The sequence below is a fragment of the Podarcis bocagei genome, assembly GCF_964188305.1.
Source record: "Podarcis bocagei genome assembly, chromosome: 15".
NCBI lineage: Eukaryota > Metazoa > Chordata > Lepidosauria > Squamata > Lacertidae > Podarcis > Podarcis bocagei.
The window spans coordinates 11,267,797-11,285,973 of NC_138141.1; the positions used below are offsets into that span (position 1 = coordinate 11,267,797).

General features: G+C 44.8%; 1 protein-coding gene across 16 annotated transcripts in view; it reads left to right on the top strand.

Annotated features, from left to right (window-relative positions):
- The window catches only part of CAMK2B (calcium/calmodulin dependent protein kinase II beta), a 209,053-nt gene that overhangs the window by 166,961 nt on the left and 23,915 nt on the right, over positions 1 to 18,177 (top strand). For 5 of the 16 annotated variants that reach the window (XM_081171646.1, XM_081171654.1, XM_081171661.1 and 2 more), the window contains 5 exons: positions 1,937 to 1,981; positions 8,601 to 8,649; positions 13,594 to 13,713; positions 14,557 to 14,685; positions 15,714 to 15,842. In XM_081171646.1, the coding sequence (XP_081027772.1) occupies positions 1,937 to 1,981; positions 8,601 to 8,649; positions 13,594 to 13,713; positions 14,557 to 14,685; positions 15,714 to 15,842 (472 nt within the window). The remainder of the gene's footprint in view (positions 1 to 1,936; positions 1,982 to 8,600; positions 8,650 to 13,593; positions 13,714 to 14,556; positions 14,686 to 15,713; positions 15,843 to 18,177) is intronic. The other 11 variants (XM_081171658.1, XM_081171655.1, XM_081171656.1 and 8 more) reach the window with 3 other exon arrangements.

Consider the following 18,177-nt stretch of genomic DNA (forward strand, 5'->3'; position numbering starts at 1 on the left):
CTTGCTTTGGTTGCCAATACCAGCTTGCCTCCAGAATGGGTAACGCTAGTTACCATGGCTATGGGTCATTCATGTATATAGAACCTGCCCTTTTGCAGACCAATCAGCTTCACCTGGGATCAGCCTTCCAATACAAGCCACAAAAATAGAGTCCCATTGATTTTTCTCCAAGATAATGATTAATATTCTGTCTGCAGCATTAGCCACTTTGCAGGACCCAGATTTTAGGTGTCAGCCATGGGGAAGACTTAAGATCATAAGAAGAGCACTGCTGATCAGGCCAAAAGCCCAACTAGTTCAGCACTCTTGTTTTCATAGTGGCCAACCAAATGCCATGGGAAATCCTCTCTCCCCACTTGCGATTTCCTGCAACTGATATTTCAGAGGCATCCTGCCTTCAACAGCGGAGGAAGAACAGTGGAACTTCAGAATAATCTGGAAAAGTGTGAACTGTAATCAGTTTTTTAAGAGATTGCTTCCCTTTAAAACTGTTCCTATTATGGCAGTTATGCAACTTTAAAAAATACGAGTGCTCCAAAATTGATTAATGAAATAATTAATGACCTAATCAAGCTACTTTTGTACGTTTTTGAAGAATAAGGAAGCTGCTCTAGCAGATCAGATTTTTAGTCAATCTAGTTCAGTATTGGTTCACTTTTCTTCTCTAGCTACTCAAGGGACTCAGCTACATTCGTAAAGATAAAGCTCTTTATAGATGTTATAACACTGTGACACCAGATGGCGCTGTGGAGTCCTGCCTTTCACCAATGGGATTTCCCTGTATGAAGTTTACAGAGCATTTAACTGAATCACTTTCTTGATGTGTCTAGAGTCAGCCAAGGTATAAAAGCCCTGACTTTTTTTTTGCATCTGATCACCTGCGCCTAGCAAACCAGACAAAAATAATATGATGTAATAGTCTAGCTCATTTAATACCTTTTTTTAAAAACCCACCCTAAAATATTCACTCCAGCTGTCACAGACCTAAAAAGGCCCATTAAAAAAACAAATCATTGTGGTGCATTTTTTGTGGCTCGCCTCGAGGGATCTTCTTCCAGGTAAGTACATCTTAAATGTCTCTTAAAGTATGGTCAGGTTTCCCGCCACCACACTGATGCAAAAGGTAAGCATTCAGTGATGAAGATTATTGGCATTTTGCAAGTTGATATTGGTTGCACTAGGAGCACTCTTCAGAACCCAGTCCCTTTTGTAAAATCCTTCTGCACAGAGCTGCTATGGGTGAAAGGTATAAGCCAGAGCATCCTTCTAGAGGGAGCGTCTCTGAATGGGATAGACTTTCATTCTTAATGAAAAGTTCTCTTCAGGACCAGGGGATGTGGTCAAAGGGCTTCCGCTCTTCTTTTTCTTTTCTTTTTCTTCTTCCCTATGATCTCAGGTGGAGCCTCTATTGAGATGTTAACTGCCATGGTATGGATTGACCACACTTCCTTGGGGAGCTCATTCCTGCCATTTTCTCTTCTCCTTGGCGCTTCCTATCATTTTCCCTATTGCAATGGTTTCTTTGGCTTGCAGAAAGGTTGAATGTTAACGTCAGCTTCCACTCTCCATTTCCAAGGGGCTCACAACAATCTTGCCATGGGGTTGAATATGATTTTTGGTTTCATTCATGAAAAATCCAGTTTCGATTCTTCTGTCCCTGATTTACTCTGCCACTTTCTGTTTGTTAATCATTTGCCTTTTGCTGAACTAATTACCTTTTGCTTTTTCCCCTTCCATTCTGTTTCCCCTCCCTGCTCTCATGTGGGTCTTGGTCTTTTTTCACCCTCTTCCCTTTTCTTCACATTTTTACTGCCATTTTCTGCTCCATTTCTTCCCCTGTCTCTTCAAATTACCACCTTTTTTCTTCTTTATCTCTTCTTTCATTTCTTTTATCTTCTTCCTTTTGTTCTTTGGTTCATCCTTTCTTCCTCTGTAGGAACCTCAAACCACCGTTATCCATAACCCAGTGGACGGCATTAAGGTACTGCTGCCTGTCTTTCCTTCTCCTCAGTTTGCCCTTTTGTAATCTTGGATAAAAATTGACTTTCTGCTCCTTGCATTGCTGTGTATTTTCACCTCTGGGGACAGACTGTAGGCTCAGGTTTTGCACCTCTTGTCTGTTTCAGTATGCCTGAAACCACGTAAGATAGAACCCAATCCACTTGCCTCCTATGGTAGACATTTGTTAAAAAGGTTGCCCTTTAGAGTTTACTGGGAAGCATGTTCCAGATAAATCTGAAGGAAGCCAGATAAATCTGAAGTGGAGCTGCTCAACTGAGCTTTTCCTTGACGCCTAGTCTTCATGAATGAGTCAATGTATGCCCAAGAAGATAGAATAGTTCTCTGGGAGCTGTGTTTTACCTCATTTCTCTCCCTTCTTTCACATGCACCAATATGAATCCAGCCATGTCATTGAGATTGATGGCACAGCTCTGGTTTGAAAAGATTCTGCCTCTTTGGAGAATCATAAAGGTTAGGCTCTCTGCCTCTTCTGGTGGAAAGTTCCTCTGGTGCTTTTAAGGCACAGAGATAGAATGAATCAGATATTCTGGGTTGTGGCCAAAAGCTACAGAGTGGGGGAGTGCTACTTGCCTCAGTTGCCATCTGCAATGATGCGTGTTTTGGTGTGGTTATCCTTAGCACCTGGGCTGTTTGTTCTGGGTGTTAGGATGGGGGAGAAAGCCTCTACTCTGACCCCAGAGGAGCTAACCAGAGGGCAGCAATCGTGAGCTCCATCATTCTGAAGTGAAAGAACGCAGCCAGGCAGACCAAAAAAGACCAATCCAAGAACTCGGATTAGCTGAGGAACGACATAATTACTCCATGCCACAATCATCCATTGCTCGGACACAGCCCTCGCCTCCACCCAAACCTGCATTTTCTTACCCATTCTCTGCCACAGGGATTTAATTTCTTATCATCATTGTTATGCTTCCTCTTCAAGCCCATTCACTCAATGCATCTGGCGCAGCCATTAAATGGAGCTTGGGGAAGCTCGGGTAGAGGCCAGGCAAACAAATTATAGAAACAATTGTGCCCTCCTCTCTTTTTCCATCTTCTGGATAGTGTATTTCCTGCTTTAAGTGTATATAGTGAAAGCTGAATAATGCTGGTAATCTGTTTTGAAAAAGTAAAATGTAACCTATGCATTGATGTCAGAAAATAAAAGCTGTACGTATTTGGTTAAAGGTCATGGGGACCCTATGCTGAACTATGATTGGATCCTGCAGCTGTCTTCTGATTGGGCACAAACCCTTTTTCTGCTATTATAATGACTCTGGTTTATAGAGAGCCTGTCAGGCTTCTTTGCATGCTTCAAATGTGTTGTCATTAACTCCTCTTACATTGAGATCACTGACCCTTTTGTCAGGGAGAGAACAGCTATCTTCTAGGTTTAAGGAAACCTTTTAATCATATTTGAGCCATCTCCAGACTGTAAATCTACTGTTTTTATCATAGCTTCAGAGATCCCACGAAATGTGATCTATAAGAGAATAATTTTTCCCCTTTGCTGTTTTTGGTGTTTTTCAACAACTGAACAGGATTAGCATACCTCATAAATGGAAAATCCTACCTCCTATACCTCCCCCCCCCATCTATAATACCAGAATCCAACCAGTTCCAGTATCCAGTAGTGCTAAAAAAAGAAGCTATAGTTCTGACAACAAACACAAGCAAGAGTTTGTTCATTTTTAGTTGGAAAATTGGAACCCTCTTCATACATAAAAAATAAGGAAAACACAACCCTACCATTTTTATGCTTTATGAATCACCTTTTGTGCCAGAGCTGTTGCTGAAATTATTCTGACCTTCAGGTAGACCAGAAAAAGAAAAAAAGCAAGCAGTAGCCAAACTTCTTAGGAATAAAGACAGCTTATCTCCCCATGTGATATATGGCTTTTTTAAGAAAAGAGAAATAAGAATATAGTTGGAAATATAGGGAACTGTCTTGTACTGTGTCAGATGCCTGGTCCATTTAGTTTACTACCACTGATTGGAGATGATTTCTGTCTGAAACCCTGGAGAGTCACTGCCAGTATTACCTGGAGATGTCAGGGATTGACCCCGAAACCTTTGACATACCAAGTAGGTGTTTTACCATTGAGGTATGATCCTTCTCCCAGAATATACTTTCCTATAAATTTTTCATGAGCCCTAACATACAACCAAGTATACATTAGAGCACATATTTGAGCCCTTTTTCAGTAGGTAATTTTGACGAGGTTTTTGGTTTTCTAATGCTGTGTCTCCCTGGTAAGGCAATGGAATTGTGCATCTATCCTGGCCAGTAAATAAAATCAATGCCATTTGCTTCCAAGTGTGATATCACTACCCCAGTCTGTAGATATTAGTGTGCAGCAGATTATATTTATATACAGTGTGCAAGGATTTCTGCATATTCATCCATGCAGGAGATTATCAGAACTACTCATCCCCATCCACCTACAGAAAAGGTGGCATAAGTTTAGAAGGGCAGAGTTCAAAGCATTTGAGAAACACTGTGACATCATAAATAAATTTAATTAATAATAATAAGCAATTTCTGAAAATGCACCACAAGGCACACACAAACTAAGAGCATAAGAAGAGCGCAGGTGGATCAGACTGTAAAGTCCATTTAGTCCAGCCTCTTGTTTCCTAGGGTGGCCGATCAGCTGCCTCAAGGAAGCAAACATGCAGGAACATGAAAGCTAACAGGCTTCTCCCACTATGGCTTTCCAGCACCTGGTACACATAAGTGCGCTCTTTCTGAACCTATTGCATATAACTATCATATGGGCCATTGATTAACTTGCCTTCCATGGATTTGTCTAATCTCTTGTGAGAGCCACAAGCTAGTTAGAAGGACCTTCAGCCCCATGGAGCTGGTGAAATACCAGATAAGTGAATTGCCTAAGATCCGGAGGTGTTAAATGCACTTGTCTGGATGGTTTTGCAGCCTCTTTTCCCTTTCCAGAAGTGTCTTTGAATTTCTTGACCCTTTCTGCAAAGTTTGATGTGTTCTAATTTATTCCAATAATTATAAGGAAAATGGAAAGCAGTTTGCTTTCAGAAACAACAGCAGAGAAAAGCAGAGAAACAAAAACAGAGAAGGGCAGCAAAGAATCAGGACAACTTGTGTTTAAACTGCATACACAGCCTGCAGAATATCCCATAAGAGTAGGGTCATTTGAAGCAGACAGTAGCATTTCCGGATGCTCCTCAAGAGAATTGAATAAGTCATTTTATTTTTCTTCCTTGGTGACAGTACCAGTGTGATTCCTCAAGCGCTGGCTGTTTACTTGTCCAAATTCTTTTTCATTCATAGGCTTGAGGAATTTTAAATGATTCGGCGAGATTTCCCTCCAGGAGGTTATAGTGTGACCTCCTACAGGGAAAGTGGGTTTGCAGTCCTGACCCCTGGGCAGCGGTAGCAGCCAGCTATCTACATCGCAAAACCCTGCCACCAAATGGCACGAGTTAACAGAAAAAAACGAGCCCTGAAGTCTCCAGAATCCAGAAATCGGGTTCCAGTGTTGAAAGCCATACCAGAGGTAGCAAATCTGATTCCAGCTCCTCCTCTTACATAGAATAGCATTCTCCCTCCCTCTCCCTCACCCCCTTCAGTTTTGCATAGAGACCTTTCTCAGCTGGCATGACTGTTGGGGCTGATTGTATGCACCTTGAATGGAGCCCCTTAGCTTTACTTATTTACTCTATTCTTATCCTGCTTTCCAGACAATGACTGTCTTCCACAGTGGCTCATATCAACACCCACAGAGACAGAGGCCCTGCCACCAGGCTTGCAAACTAGAAAGATCAGACGCACACGAAAAGGGGAGAGAAAGGAAAAAGAAGAGGGAGATCTTCAAGGCAGGAACAAAGTGCTGGGCATTTTTATCCAGTTTGGCCCAGCTTGGTCTTCCTTTGTTGGTGGCTCTTGTGTGAATAGCCATTGGTGGCTCTTGTTCCATTGGCCAATAGATGGAGCCAGAGGGTTCTTTCCCTTTGCTTCTCAGGTCTCTGGGCCAGAGGGAGTTTGAGCAGAGTATTATTTCAGGCAGGGAGGGGAGAAGTGGGTTCCTTGTAGCTGTTGCCACTCTGGCTTCCCCTCTGTCTCAATATTATTCTTGGGAGGCAGAAGGCGTAGCTTCCCAGCAGCCTTAGTTTTCCTGGCTGATGGCAGGAGCCAGAGGGTCTCCTCTCATGGTGTCTTGTCCCAGGACAACTGTCAGTTGGAGCTGAAGGTTCTTTTTAGCTTGATGCTCCACTCCCTCCACCCGTTCACAGGGTCTGTGATCTTACATTGTCCAGATTTTTTTTTCTTTTCGTTACTGGCCTCCTGCTCTGGACAGTGCTAACTGCTACACCTGCTGTAGGACAGAAGCAGGAGCGCGGGTTCTTCAGCCAGAAGAGTCTGCAGCACAGTGGAGAAGGTTAAGCATACTGCTCAGCTGTTCCCAGGCACTCTGTTATTGACAGGGTAATGATGGGCCTGATCAGCGGGGCAGCAGAAGTGGGCTGGATTTACACACAGGAGCTGAATATACAGCGTTCGTGACACAGAGCTCTCTATTCAGTGAGAGGACAAGCTCTGTAAAACGCTCTTGAGATTAAAAGCACTACTATATAAGTATATGTTTCTCTTTCTTCCTTAATTGCTGGATGTACCGTGTACTAAAACGTTTGTATTTTTGGCAAGGTGCACTATTCTGTGTTTGGTTCCCATAGGTGACTCTTAAGAAGAGATAATGTTTCCCCAGGATTCTTTTCTGAGCTCATTTTGTTTTTAAATTATGCTTATGCTTTATAGGGTATAATGTGGCACGGTATAATGAATAGGTTGGGATTTGGTGGGAATTGTTTGCCCAAAGTGTGATCATTGATGCCCAGAGTTAAGGGTGGGAGAATGCATTGCCTTGGCAAATGAAGATTCAGAATCCAAGTTGTCAAGATGACTTGAGTGTAGGGAAGGGCATTTGTGGAGGGAGCTGGTAGACGGGAAGGAGAGGTGCTTTGCTTCTCAGGTGGCAGAAATACTTTAAACTCCATGCATTTGCAGGAGAAATTGGTAGACAGGAGAAAGTTAAGCACCCCCCCTACCCCAAATTCCGTCCTGGATGTGTTCCTTCAAGAGGAAGACACAAGATTGGAAACCCTATCTTCTCATGGCGTTGTTGTAGCACCACAAATGTTTCCCCATGAAGACAGACACAGAAAGAACATTAGACTATAAAAAGAAGCCTGCTAGGTCAGATCAAAGCTCCATCTAGTGCAACGTTCTGCTTCCCACAGTGGCCAATCAGATCCTTCCAAGAAGCCTGCAAGCACAACATGATAGCCAATAGCTGTCTCCAGTTGCTGCTCCTAGCTACTGTACATTACATTCACAATGTGACTAGGAATCAAAATTTAGTTTTTTTAAAAAATAACTGGAAAAGGGGTGGGGATAATAGTCCACAGTACAGTGGTGCCTCGCAAGACGAAATTAATTCGTTCTGCGAGTTTTTTCGCCTTGCGAATTTTTCGTCTTGCGAAGCACGGTTTCCCATAGGGTATTAACGGTTTTAAGAAAAAGGAAACAAACTTGCAAGACGTTTTCGTTTTTCGTCTTGCGAAGCAAGCCCATAGGGAAATTCGTCTTGCGAAGCAACTCAAAAAACGAAAAACTCTTTCGTCTTGCGCGTTTTTCGTCTTGCGAGGCATTCGTCTTGCGAGGTACCACTGTATCACATTCTGCAAGAATTAGCATTGGATGGGAGGGACACTCTCGTTGCTCATAAACATTGTTAACATATTGTGTAGTTATACCCTTAGAGGCCTGCCATCTCTGCACCTACAGCTGTTGTGACTAAGGGTGGTATTCAACTAAGTTTTACTCAGAGTACACCTAATGAAATTAAGGCAGGGCCATTAATTTCAGTGGGTCTACTCTGAGTAAAATGTAGCTGAATACCATCCTAATGGTTCCCTGGGGCTTTCAGGATCTCATGGCAGGTGAAAATGGTGGGTTTCCACATTCAGAGGCAAGAAATTTATGGACCTGCTCTAAAATTGCCATAATTTCAACTATTTTCCTTTGTGAAGATGGGAAGTTAAGACTTGATCAGGGAGCATTCATTTAAAAGGGAAGAGGTTAGGGGTTTGAAGGAAGATATATGGAATTCTGATGTATTGTGGTGGAGAGAACTCAGGAATGTAGTCATGTTGGAAGTCTAGATCAGGGATATGGGATGTTGATGGACTTGGACTCCCATCAACTCCAGCCAACATGACCAACTATCAGGAAATATGAGAATTGTAGTCCAGGAACATCTAGAGAGCCTTGAGTTTCTTATTCCTGGTCAAGATTCATCCCTGCATTTTCTCCTGGCAGAAATCCCTTTTATATCTTTGAACCTACTTGGTTTGAAAGATGTTCCTGTTAGAGGCAGGAAAGAGAAGAGACAATGGGTGCCCCTAATAATTACTTAGTTAGATGCAGGACTTTTGAGCTCTCCCGGGTCCCTGTTCTGATGTGCCCAGTTGTGCAAGTTCAACCTCTCCTCCGGCATTTGTTTCTGGCCAGAGCCACTAATGTTTCGCTTTCTCCTTTTTTTCACCCCTGTATGTTTCCACAGGAATCCTCCGACAGCACAAACACCACCATAGAGGATGAGGACACGAAAGGTAACAGACTTGAGGGGTCAGTCAGAAGTTTCATGCCATATAAATCTGGCAAAGCAAACCCACCTGTACACTCCTGAGAATTTGTGTCCTTGAGAAGCCATATGGATGCACTTGGAAGAAATGAGTGAATGTGGCCTTGGATAGGAGCATAAGGACCTTCTGGCACAAGGGAACACAAGCAGATGAAGGATTCTATGGACTTTAAGGCCAAATGTAGTATTTGCATATAGTATTTGCAAAGCCTGCTCTAGATTTGGAAGGGCTTTGGGTAATTTACGTTGATGGGTCCCCCTAGGCTGTGGTAGTGCTAGCAGCATTGGTGTGTGTGGGTGTGTGGGTGTGTGTGTGTGGAGGTGTTGTGGGAAAATAAAATGAAGGCTCACAAACCCAGCTGTTGTGGAGACATCAGAGCTGGTTGGGTCCTTCCTGGTCACCAGCAACTCCCCTGGGATGCCCGTCCCTGATGCTGGCAATGACTGTGTGATTGATTTCCTGGGAGATACAGGACAAATAGTTCCCAGTTGATGTTGGTACTGAGTCTTGCGATAACTTTCTCTTACTTGAGCTGTGATAGGGAATCCAAATTGCTTTGCCCCCCCCGCTTGAGTGTAAAATAATACACTGAATGTTTCTAGCTTCACCTCTCCACTGGATCTCCTTAGGGAGAATTTCTAGTTATACACTGGAGAGCAAATAAAATAAAAGGGATGGGAACCTATCTCACTTTGGCAGAAGACAGGTTTTGCATACAGATCTTTCAAGGCTCCATATCCAGTTGAATGATCTCAGCTGCTAGAGCCGAGGAAGATGTTTCAGTTCTTGTTTTTGGATGTGTGATATATCTAGATCAGCAGAAAGGAGCTCCATGCCTCTTTGAGCTGCCTGAAGGTAAAGCAAAAGATGCAGAGATTACATGGAGCTCATCAGTCATCTTTGGCTAAAAATGTGAAGGTGTGAGCAGGTGGGGGGGGAGGAAAATTTATGTGTAGAACCTCACCCCACCCCCCAAAAAAGAAAAAGAAAAACTGAGGTCCAGTATGAAACAATTAGAAAGTTGGTGGCAAGCATAGGAGCCAACTCCTAGGGGCTGTGGGGACTTTGCCCCCCAATAAAATATTTTAGAGGGCTCCCCGCAAAAACTTTATCGGCACTGCCATTCAAATAGTGTGTGTGTACCAGGTCATCTGATCAATTATGTGGGGTGAGACTTACCTGGGCCCCCGCAAAAGTTGGCACACTTGGTGGCGAAGAATTCATTATAAAATACATTTCAAAAGTAGCAGTGGCATTTCTCCTAATTAGAATAATAGAATCATGGAATCATAGAGTTGGAAGGGACCCTGAGGGTCATAACGTCCTGCAATGCAGGAATCTCAATTACAGTAAAGCATCCATGACAGATGGCCATCCTTCCTATGCTAGGTGTCCTTCCTGTGCGGAAGTGAAGAAGAAACCAGGGCCAGTCAAACCATTAGGCATAAACATGTTTTGAGGCAGGGAGCAGCAGTGAGGTGCTGGAAGACAAAGTTCTATGCACCATGAAACCTGCCCTGCCAGATACACTGCCCTGTTGCCAGTGTAGAAGTAACATTTGACTGCCAGTCCAGGCAGCTTCTTACATGGAATTGTGGTGAGGGGTACCATCTTGTCCTTTACCCGAGGCTGCAAAATGTCTTGGACATGATGCAGAGGCAATGCCTCTGCTAAGATGGCCTCTGCCGTCTACAATTTTTATACCATACACCAGGCATAGGCAAACTCAGCCATCCAGATGTTTTGGGACTACAGCTCCCATCATCCCTAGCTAACAGGACCATTGGTCATGGATGGTGGGAGTTGTAGTCCCAAAACATCTGGAGGGCCGAGTTTGCCTATGCCTGCCATACAAACATGCCCAGGTGGGGTGTTTTTAATCGTATTTCTCTTGGTTTAGTGTATCTGTGTGGGTTTTGTTGCCTGTCTGTTGGGTTGTAAGTCACTTTGGGTTGCCCAGGACAAGACAAAACCAACTGACAAATTGGGAAATAATTCACATGCTGCCCAATTGATTTGCGGCCTTTTCAGTTGGTTAAATGTTTTTAATCTACCCAATTAACTGGTTGAAAGTTTTCACAGCCCAAATTATAAGTCCTCAAGATACCTTTGTATTCTGAAGATTTGTTTTTTGTTGTTGTTGGGTTTGTTTTGTTATTTTTTTTTTTTTTTGCTGTAATTGAACCCAAAGCTAGCATGAACAGTACGGTTCCATTCTAGTGAACAGCAAATCTGGCAGATGATTTCAGGGTGATTTGCAGTAGATTGGCAGGACTTTCTGACTCCTAGTTATTTTACAGTGCTTACAGCAAAATAACTTCTCCCATCTAACACAGTCAGCTGAAAAGAAGAAAACTAGGCAGGAGTGGATTTTGTTGTGAAAGTAATGTAAGCTCAGTTCAGTTCAGGTACTGGAAACAAACTCCTAGGTTCCGAATGTGATCAGAATTTTTTCATTCTAAGTGTATGTCTTTTGCACTTGGCTCTGGTTGGAAGATCTTGAAGTTCTACAAAGTGCAAAGTAGATCAAACAAGCCTGAAGTCTGCCTCATTCCTGCTTTGAGAGTGCCACTGAAGCAGTGTACAGTCAGAGATGTGTGTCCCAAGATCCCTTGCAGCAACATTGGTCAATAGCCTTCACTTTTTCAGACCCAGGAAGCTTTAAAGCAACATGCAACACACGTAGATACATTTTACCACATATGCTCACTTTTCTCCACCGATTTTTAGGATGATCGGAGGCAAAGGAAGGCAAAGCCCCTGTGTTGTTGTTAATGGTTATATAGAACAGGGTATTTTTGCAAGTGCAGTTTGCATTGAAAAAACCAAAATGCAAAAAAAAAAGACACTCTGCCTTTTGCTGAATAGCACGCTTTACTCTCTTTCTCTTTGCAACTTTCTTTCATTTTAAAATGAAAACCAAACAGATTCTAGCCCCAGCTCCAGTATGCATGGTCGACTTTAGATTGGGCAATACCCACTTCTAGGGTTTGGCCCACCTGTGGAAGACCCATGTTGTAGAAGAGGCTGGGACACATTTTTCACATTATGTAATGCAGTTCCATGAATGTGTGTAAGCAAAATGTGTAAGTTTAGCCATGGGAGGCAGAGCAAATATTAATGCAGATGTTTATTGTTCCTCTTTGGTGGGGTTACAGAGTATTGTAAAGTGAGCGAACTCAAGTGTTTCCTGTTACTCTGGATACTTTTGTCTTGGAAGCAACAGGAAGTTGGGTTTGTTCTGCTCGGGGCTGGGTAATGGGTGTGTGGGCTTTGTAATCCTATGCATGTATGCCCAGAAGTAAATCCCACTGAGTTCAGTAGGAGGTCCTTCCATGTGTGCCTTTGTACCTAAACTGCATTTTTTGTTTTGAAGGATATCCTCTTTAAGTTATTATAGTGTAACTCTTGGGTCCTGGAAAACACTCCTGGGGAGGGGACTTGTTTTCTTTTGACTGGCGGGGGACATTAATTAAATAAGTGCTGCACACAGTTTTTGTAACCGGTTGCATCTAATTCTCTCGGCAACATTACCTGGGAGTAGGTCGACCAGACTGGTCTTGTATTTTCTGTAAGAGTGACTTTAAAGACTGCCTCCACTTTAAGCTGACAACTGGCTTAGTGGTGCTGGAAAGAGTGGAAAGCAAACAGCCTTGTAATCTAGCACACGAGTGGGCAGACGTTAGATCAGGAGCTTACTGATAGATCACTTATGTGTTTTGCAGTAGATCAGCAATGACTGTATGGCTCACAATTATTTAACAAAAGCAACAATGAAAAAGGCTCCTCCTACCCCCCCCAAAAAAAATATTAGGCTGCTTGTGGGAGGAAAATATATGAATCCTTGTGAACCCACATGTGTAGTGAACAACAAAAGAATTGGCTGGGTTCCTGGATTCAAAATGTGGAGCTAACACAAGAGAGCCCCAGTAGCAGAGTTTCAAACTCACAAAAATCAGCAGCACAGTGGAACATTAGGAATATAGGTTGTTAGACTTTTCTTACCCCGTTTACAACACTCCCCCCTTTTGCAAGGAACAGACCACTCCCCGCTAAGCAAGTTTTAAAAGATTTACTTACAGATTCATAGATCTGATACATGTGTTGTTCCATGCGGCTGCAAGGAGAAATACAGGTAGAATACTCCGGTGTACAAAGTGCAGAATATATTTCCAGACGCTCTGGAGTGAGCAAACACATGTCTTTCTTCATTACATGGTGCACGGGGGCGGGGAACAGGAGAGTGTTTTTATGCGTGAGGACTGCAAAGTCAGTTTTCATACTGAAAAAATTGCTTGGCTGAGCTTGTGCTTAGAGGCACGCTGCTCCATAATTCTAAGAGTATGTTTCCACACCCCACCATCCAAAGCTGCCATTTTGCACCCGGTTCTCAGTGGTGGATCTTCGTATGCTAGTAAAAAAAGCACACACAAAGCAGATTACACAAGGTTGAATTTGCCCACCCAATTTGGCACTCACACCAGGCCGCAAGAACGTTGCAAACGTGGCACGAGGATAGAGTTGTATCCTATCAGCATCTCTCTTGAATATGCAATGTTCTGAAGATACAACTTTGGCCCTACTCAAAGGAGGCCAAGCTGGGAGGTCAAGTGAGGGGGGATGGAGTTGGGGTAAAGGATTGACAGGGAACAAACCAGCTGAAGCAAACAGATAGTGGAAATCCTCTAGTTAGATGATGCCCTGCCTCCTCTGTGTGTTTTTCTCCTCTTTTAGATTCCATTTTGCCATCCTCTTCTCTTTCTCTGCCGATGTATATTTTGCTTTCCCATTCTCTCTTTTCTCCCATCAGAGCCGCCATTTTTCTTTGGAACTTTTTATTTCTCGCTTTATGGTGTTTGTTTTTCCTTTCCCCCTCCCTCTCTTTTTTCCTCTCTTACCCATTCACATCAGTTAAGGCTGCTGATAATGAGCTTGTAAAAAGCCAGTTGAATCCAGGATCTGTCCCTGAACTTCCTCCCAGTCTGCAGACTTCTCCGATACCATCTGCTGCTGCTGCTGTTGCTGCTGCTTGTAAGTCACAAAGTCCCTGTGCTCCTTTCCCCAACTTTCCACTCAACTGTGGTTGACCCGTCAGTAAATGCCCCAAGACCTTTAGTCATAGGTCCAGTTCAGATGTAATTTTAAGCTGTGATTTTAAGTGAACCTGCATGAGCCTCAGGCTTACACACACACACACACACACACACACACACACACACACACACTTACTTACTTCCCCTCTGCTTGTCTTTCACGCACCAGAGGGAGGAGATTGAAAGCATCAGTTCTGGATTTAAAACTAATTGTAGCTACCAGTGATGCTGCAGCTCAGGAAACTATGGTTTTGGTTTTTTTTTTTAAAAAAACTGTTATTTGAGAACAAGCCAGGATCTGAAACTGTGGTTCATAGTGTAAATAAACCATAGTTTCATCTGAATTCAGATGCCATGGGGGACTAAGGTTAGTTTAAAATTGAAAGTAGAAAGGTTTGATATTCTCCTCTAGCATGCAGAAGAGGTTGGGGTATGCATGAGCCGGAGGCACTTGCAGACATTATCACATAGTGGGAACCAGTGGTTTCGCACAACATCTGAACAAGTCATAGGTCTGTCTGTTCTGACAGTGTGGATAAACATTTAGTAAGTGTATGACACTAGTAGCTATAAATAAATGTAAATATAATAACACAATTTGTGTGTTTGTTGAGGGGGCGCTAGATAGTACCTGATGGACACCTTTTCCACCTAATGTTTCCATTTCCTAACCCATGTTCCCGGGTTTGTTCATTCTTCTGTTCTTGTTCCATTATACTTGGTTTCTCTTCCTTCTCTTCCTCCCTGCCTTTTCTGTCCTGTCTTTTCTGTCCTGCCTCAGTACCCAAGCTGACTGATGTATTAGGCATGGTGAAAAAGGGATCAGGGGCCCCAGAAGCTGAAGAGTCAAAGACTTTGGTCTCTCCACCCTGCATATCTCCAGCTGTTGCAAACCCTCTACCTCCCCAGTGTAAGTAGCAAGACGGTCTGGGTTTGCAGCACTGGGGGGTTAATTTGGCACAAAATCCCAGAGGGCCTTCATGGTCTCAATAGAATAGGATTGCCATATTTCAAAAGTAAAAATCAGGACACACGAACAGTTGTTGAGCTTTTTCAGACAACCCTCAAAGTTGCTGAGCTTTTTATAGTAAAAGCTACAAGAGTTTTGGAGCTTTTGAAGATATTTTTGGCACAATTTAACCCCATTGCCGGTTTTCCAGGACATTTGCTTGATTTCCGAAAAAATAATCCAGGACACCATTTTTTGAGGTGAATTCGAGGACATGTCCTGGAAAATCAGGACGGATGGCAGCCCTGCCATAGAGCCTTTCATTAGTTAAACACAACTTGGAATGAAAATACTTTCAAATTTCTTTTTTAAAAATATCTATCTATATCTATATATATATCCATTTATATCCTGTCCTTTTTTTCATCCTGGAACTCAAAGTGTATGCCTGGGGTCCTCAAGAGTTTCCCCATCCAGGCACTTTAGCAAGGTGGTGGGCTTCAGGTGCCATCAGACCATGGCCTGGCAATGATAAGGCTACATATCTCCCTCTGGGATGTCCCATTGATGCGGGGGCCACCACTGAAAAGGACTTGCTTCAGTGTCGAGGGAACAGAGAAGAAACATGACAATGTATGGTCCATGGTCTGCTGTGTTTTACTTTTTCCTGCTAACGCTGGATCTTCACACAGCAGGGTTGGAATGGCCATAGAGAAGGCTTGTGTGAGCTGGGAGTAAAACATATTAGGGATCTCTTTTTTTGAAAAACTAACATGGGTCTTTGCTCCCACACAAAATATTTGAGGAGACCACTGGGCAAATGAAGCTCCAAATTTGTGAATACTAGAAGGAACCCCAAAGCCTTCCTTGCATGCTGTCTTACTTTGATTCCATTCTCTAGCATGGCTTTCTGGTACTTTTCTTTTCATTTTAAAATTGGGTTTCTTTCCCTGTCTCGCCCTCTCTGCTCCCATCTGTTCCTCTCTCAGCTGCAAAGCTTTCTGATGTATTAGGCATGGTGAAACGGGGCTCTGGGCCACCAGAAGCAGAAGAAGCAAACCCTTCCATCACTTTGCCCTTCCCTCCTTCTGTTGTTGCAAATCCTGTTCCTCTCCAGTGTAAGTAGCATGTGGCACCAGGGACTGCCAAACAGAACTGCTGCTGAGGAGTCTTTCTAGCCATAAAGTAAGGCAGCTGCCCTACTCAGTGTTGCAGGGTCCCTTCCTCGTCCTGAGTTTTGTGCTGCCTAAGGGGTTGACCGGAGTTGTAGTAGTAGTAGTAGTAGTAGTAGTAGCAGTAATAATTTATTATTTATACCCTGCCCATCTGGCTGGGCTTCCCCAGCCACTCTGGGCGGCTTCCAAAAAAATATTAAAATACTGTAATACATCAAGCATTAAAAGCTTCCCTAAACAGGGTGGCCTTCAGATGTCTTCTAAAGGTCTGGTAGTTGTTCTTCTCTTTGACATCTGGTGGGAGGGCGTTCCGCAGGGTGGGCGCCACTACCGAGAAGGCCCTCTGCCTGGTTCCCTGTAGCTTTGCTTCTCGAGGCAAGCGAACTGCCAGAAGGCCCTCGGTGCTGGACCTCAGTGTCCGGGCAGAACGATGGGGGTGGAGACGGTCCTTCAGAAATACTGGACCGAGGCTGTTTAGGGCTTTAAAGGTCAGCACCAACACTCTGAATTGTGCTTGGAAATGTACTGGGAGCCAATGTAGGTCTTTCAAGACCGGTGTTATGTGGTCTCAGCGGCCGCTCCCAGTCACCAGTCTATCTGCCGCGTTCTGGATTAGTTGTAGTAGTCCAAACCATCTGAAAGGCACCAGGTTGCAAAAGGGCTGTGTACGCCAGAGATCAGCAGCCTTATCAAAGGATGGGCCGATCGACGTTCTGTCTGTCAGAGGATGGGCCGGAGCATGTGCGCATGCGCTCTCTTTTGGGTCAGAGGAGTGTGCGTGCACACATGCTATTTCCGGTGCTCCTCCGACCCAGAAGTGCGCCGGAAATAGCGTGTGCGTATGCACACAGGTACTTCTCCGTCCCACACGTGTGCGCACATGCTATTTCCTGCACACATCTGGGTTGGAGGAGCGCCCGTGCACAGGTGCCATCAACCTGGAAGTCTGTCCCCGCGCTACACCGGTAAGGGCGGCGGGGGTCGCCATGGGCCGGTTACACAAGCCTCGTGGGTTGCTACCGGTCCATGGGCCTTAGGTTGTCCGACCCCTGGTGTATGCAATCAGAAAAGAGGACTGTACAGTGGTGCCCCGCAAGACGAACGCCTCACAAGACGGAAAACCCGCTAGACGAAAGGGTTTTCCGTTTTGGAGGTGCTTCGCAAAACAAATTTCCCTATGGGCTTCCTTCGCAAGACGAAAGCCCATAGGGAAATCTCCGGGACAGCGGGGAAGCGCAGCGCTTCTTCCCCACTGTCCTCGGACCTCCTCCGAAGGCTGGCGGTGGGGAGGAAAGCCCTTCTCCCCGTGCCAGCCTTCGGAAGGCTCCTCCGAAGGCTGGCGGCGGGGTGGAAAGCCCTTCTCCCCGCGCCAGCCTTCAGAAGGCTCCTCCGAAGGCTGGCGGTGGGGCGGAAAGCCCTTCTCCCCGCGCCAGCCTTCGGAAGGCTCCTCCGAAGGCTGGCGGTGGGGCGGAAAGCCCTTCTCCCCGCGCCAGCCTTCGGAAGGCTCCTCCGAAGGCTGGCGGTGGGGCGGAAAGCCCTTCTCCCCGCGCCAGCCTTCGGAAGGCTCCTCCGAAGGCTGGCGGTGGGGCGGAAAGCCCTTCTCCCCACGCCAGCCTTTGGATGGCTGTCCTGAAGACTTGCGGTGGGAGGAGGGTTTTCCTTCCCACCGCCAACATTCAGAATGCTGTTCTGAATGTTGGCGTTGGGGAGGAAAAACCCTCCTCCCACCGCAAGCCCTGGGAACAGAGGAGAAGCGCTGCGCCCCTTCCCCTCTGTTCCCGTACCTGTCCTGAAGGCTTGCGGTGGGGAGAAAAGCCCTTCTCCGCACCGCCAGCCTGGCAAGCGGTTTCCATAGGAACGCATTAATTGATTTTCAATGCATTCCTATGGGAAACCATGCTTCGCAAGACGAAAAACTCGCAAGAAGAAAAAACTTGCGGAACGAATTAATTTCGTCTTGCGAGGCACCACTGTAGTGTGTATCAGGCTTGATACCCTGAATAAGCAACTCCATACAGTAGTACCTCGGGTTAAGTACTTATTTCGTTCTGGCGGTCCGTACTTAACCTGAAACTGTTCTTAACCTGAAGCATCACTTTAGCTAATGGGGCCTCCTGCTGCTGCCGTGCTGCCGGAGCCCGATTTCTGTTCTCAACCTGAAGCAAAGTTCTTAACCTGAAGCACTATTTCTGGGTTAGCGGAGTCTGTAACCTGAAGCATATGTAACCTGAAGCGTATGTAACCCGAGGTACCACTGTATTTACATAACTAGGAATCG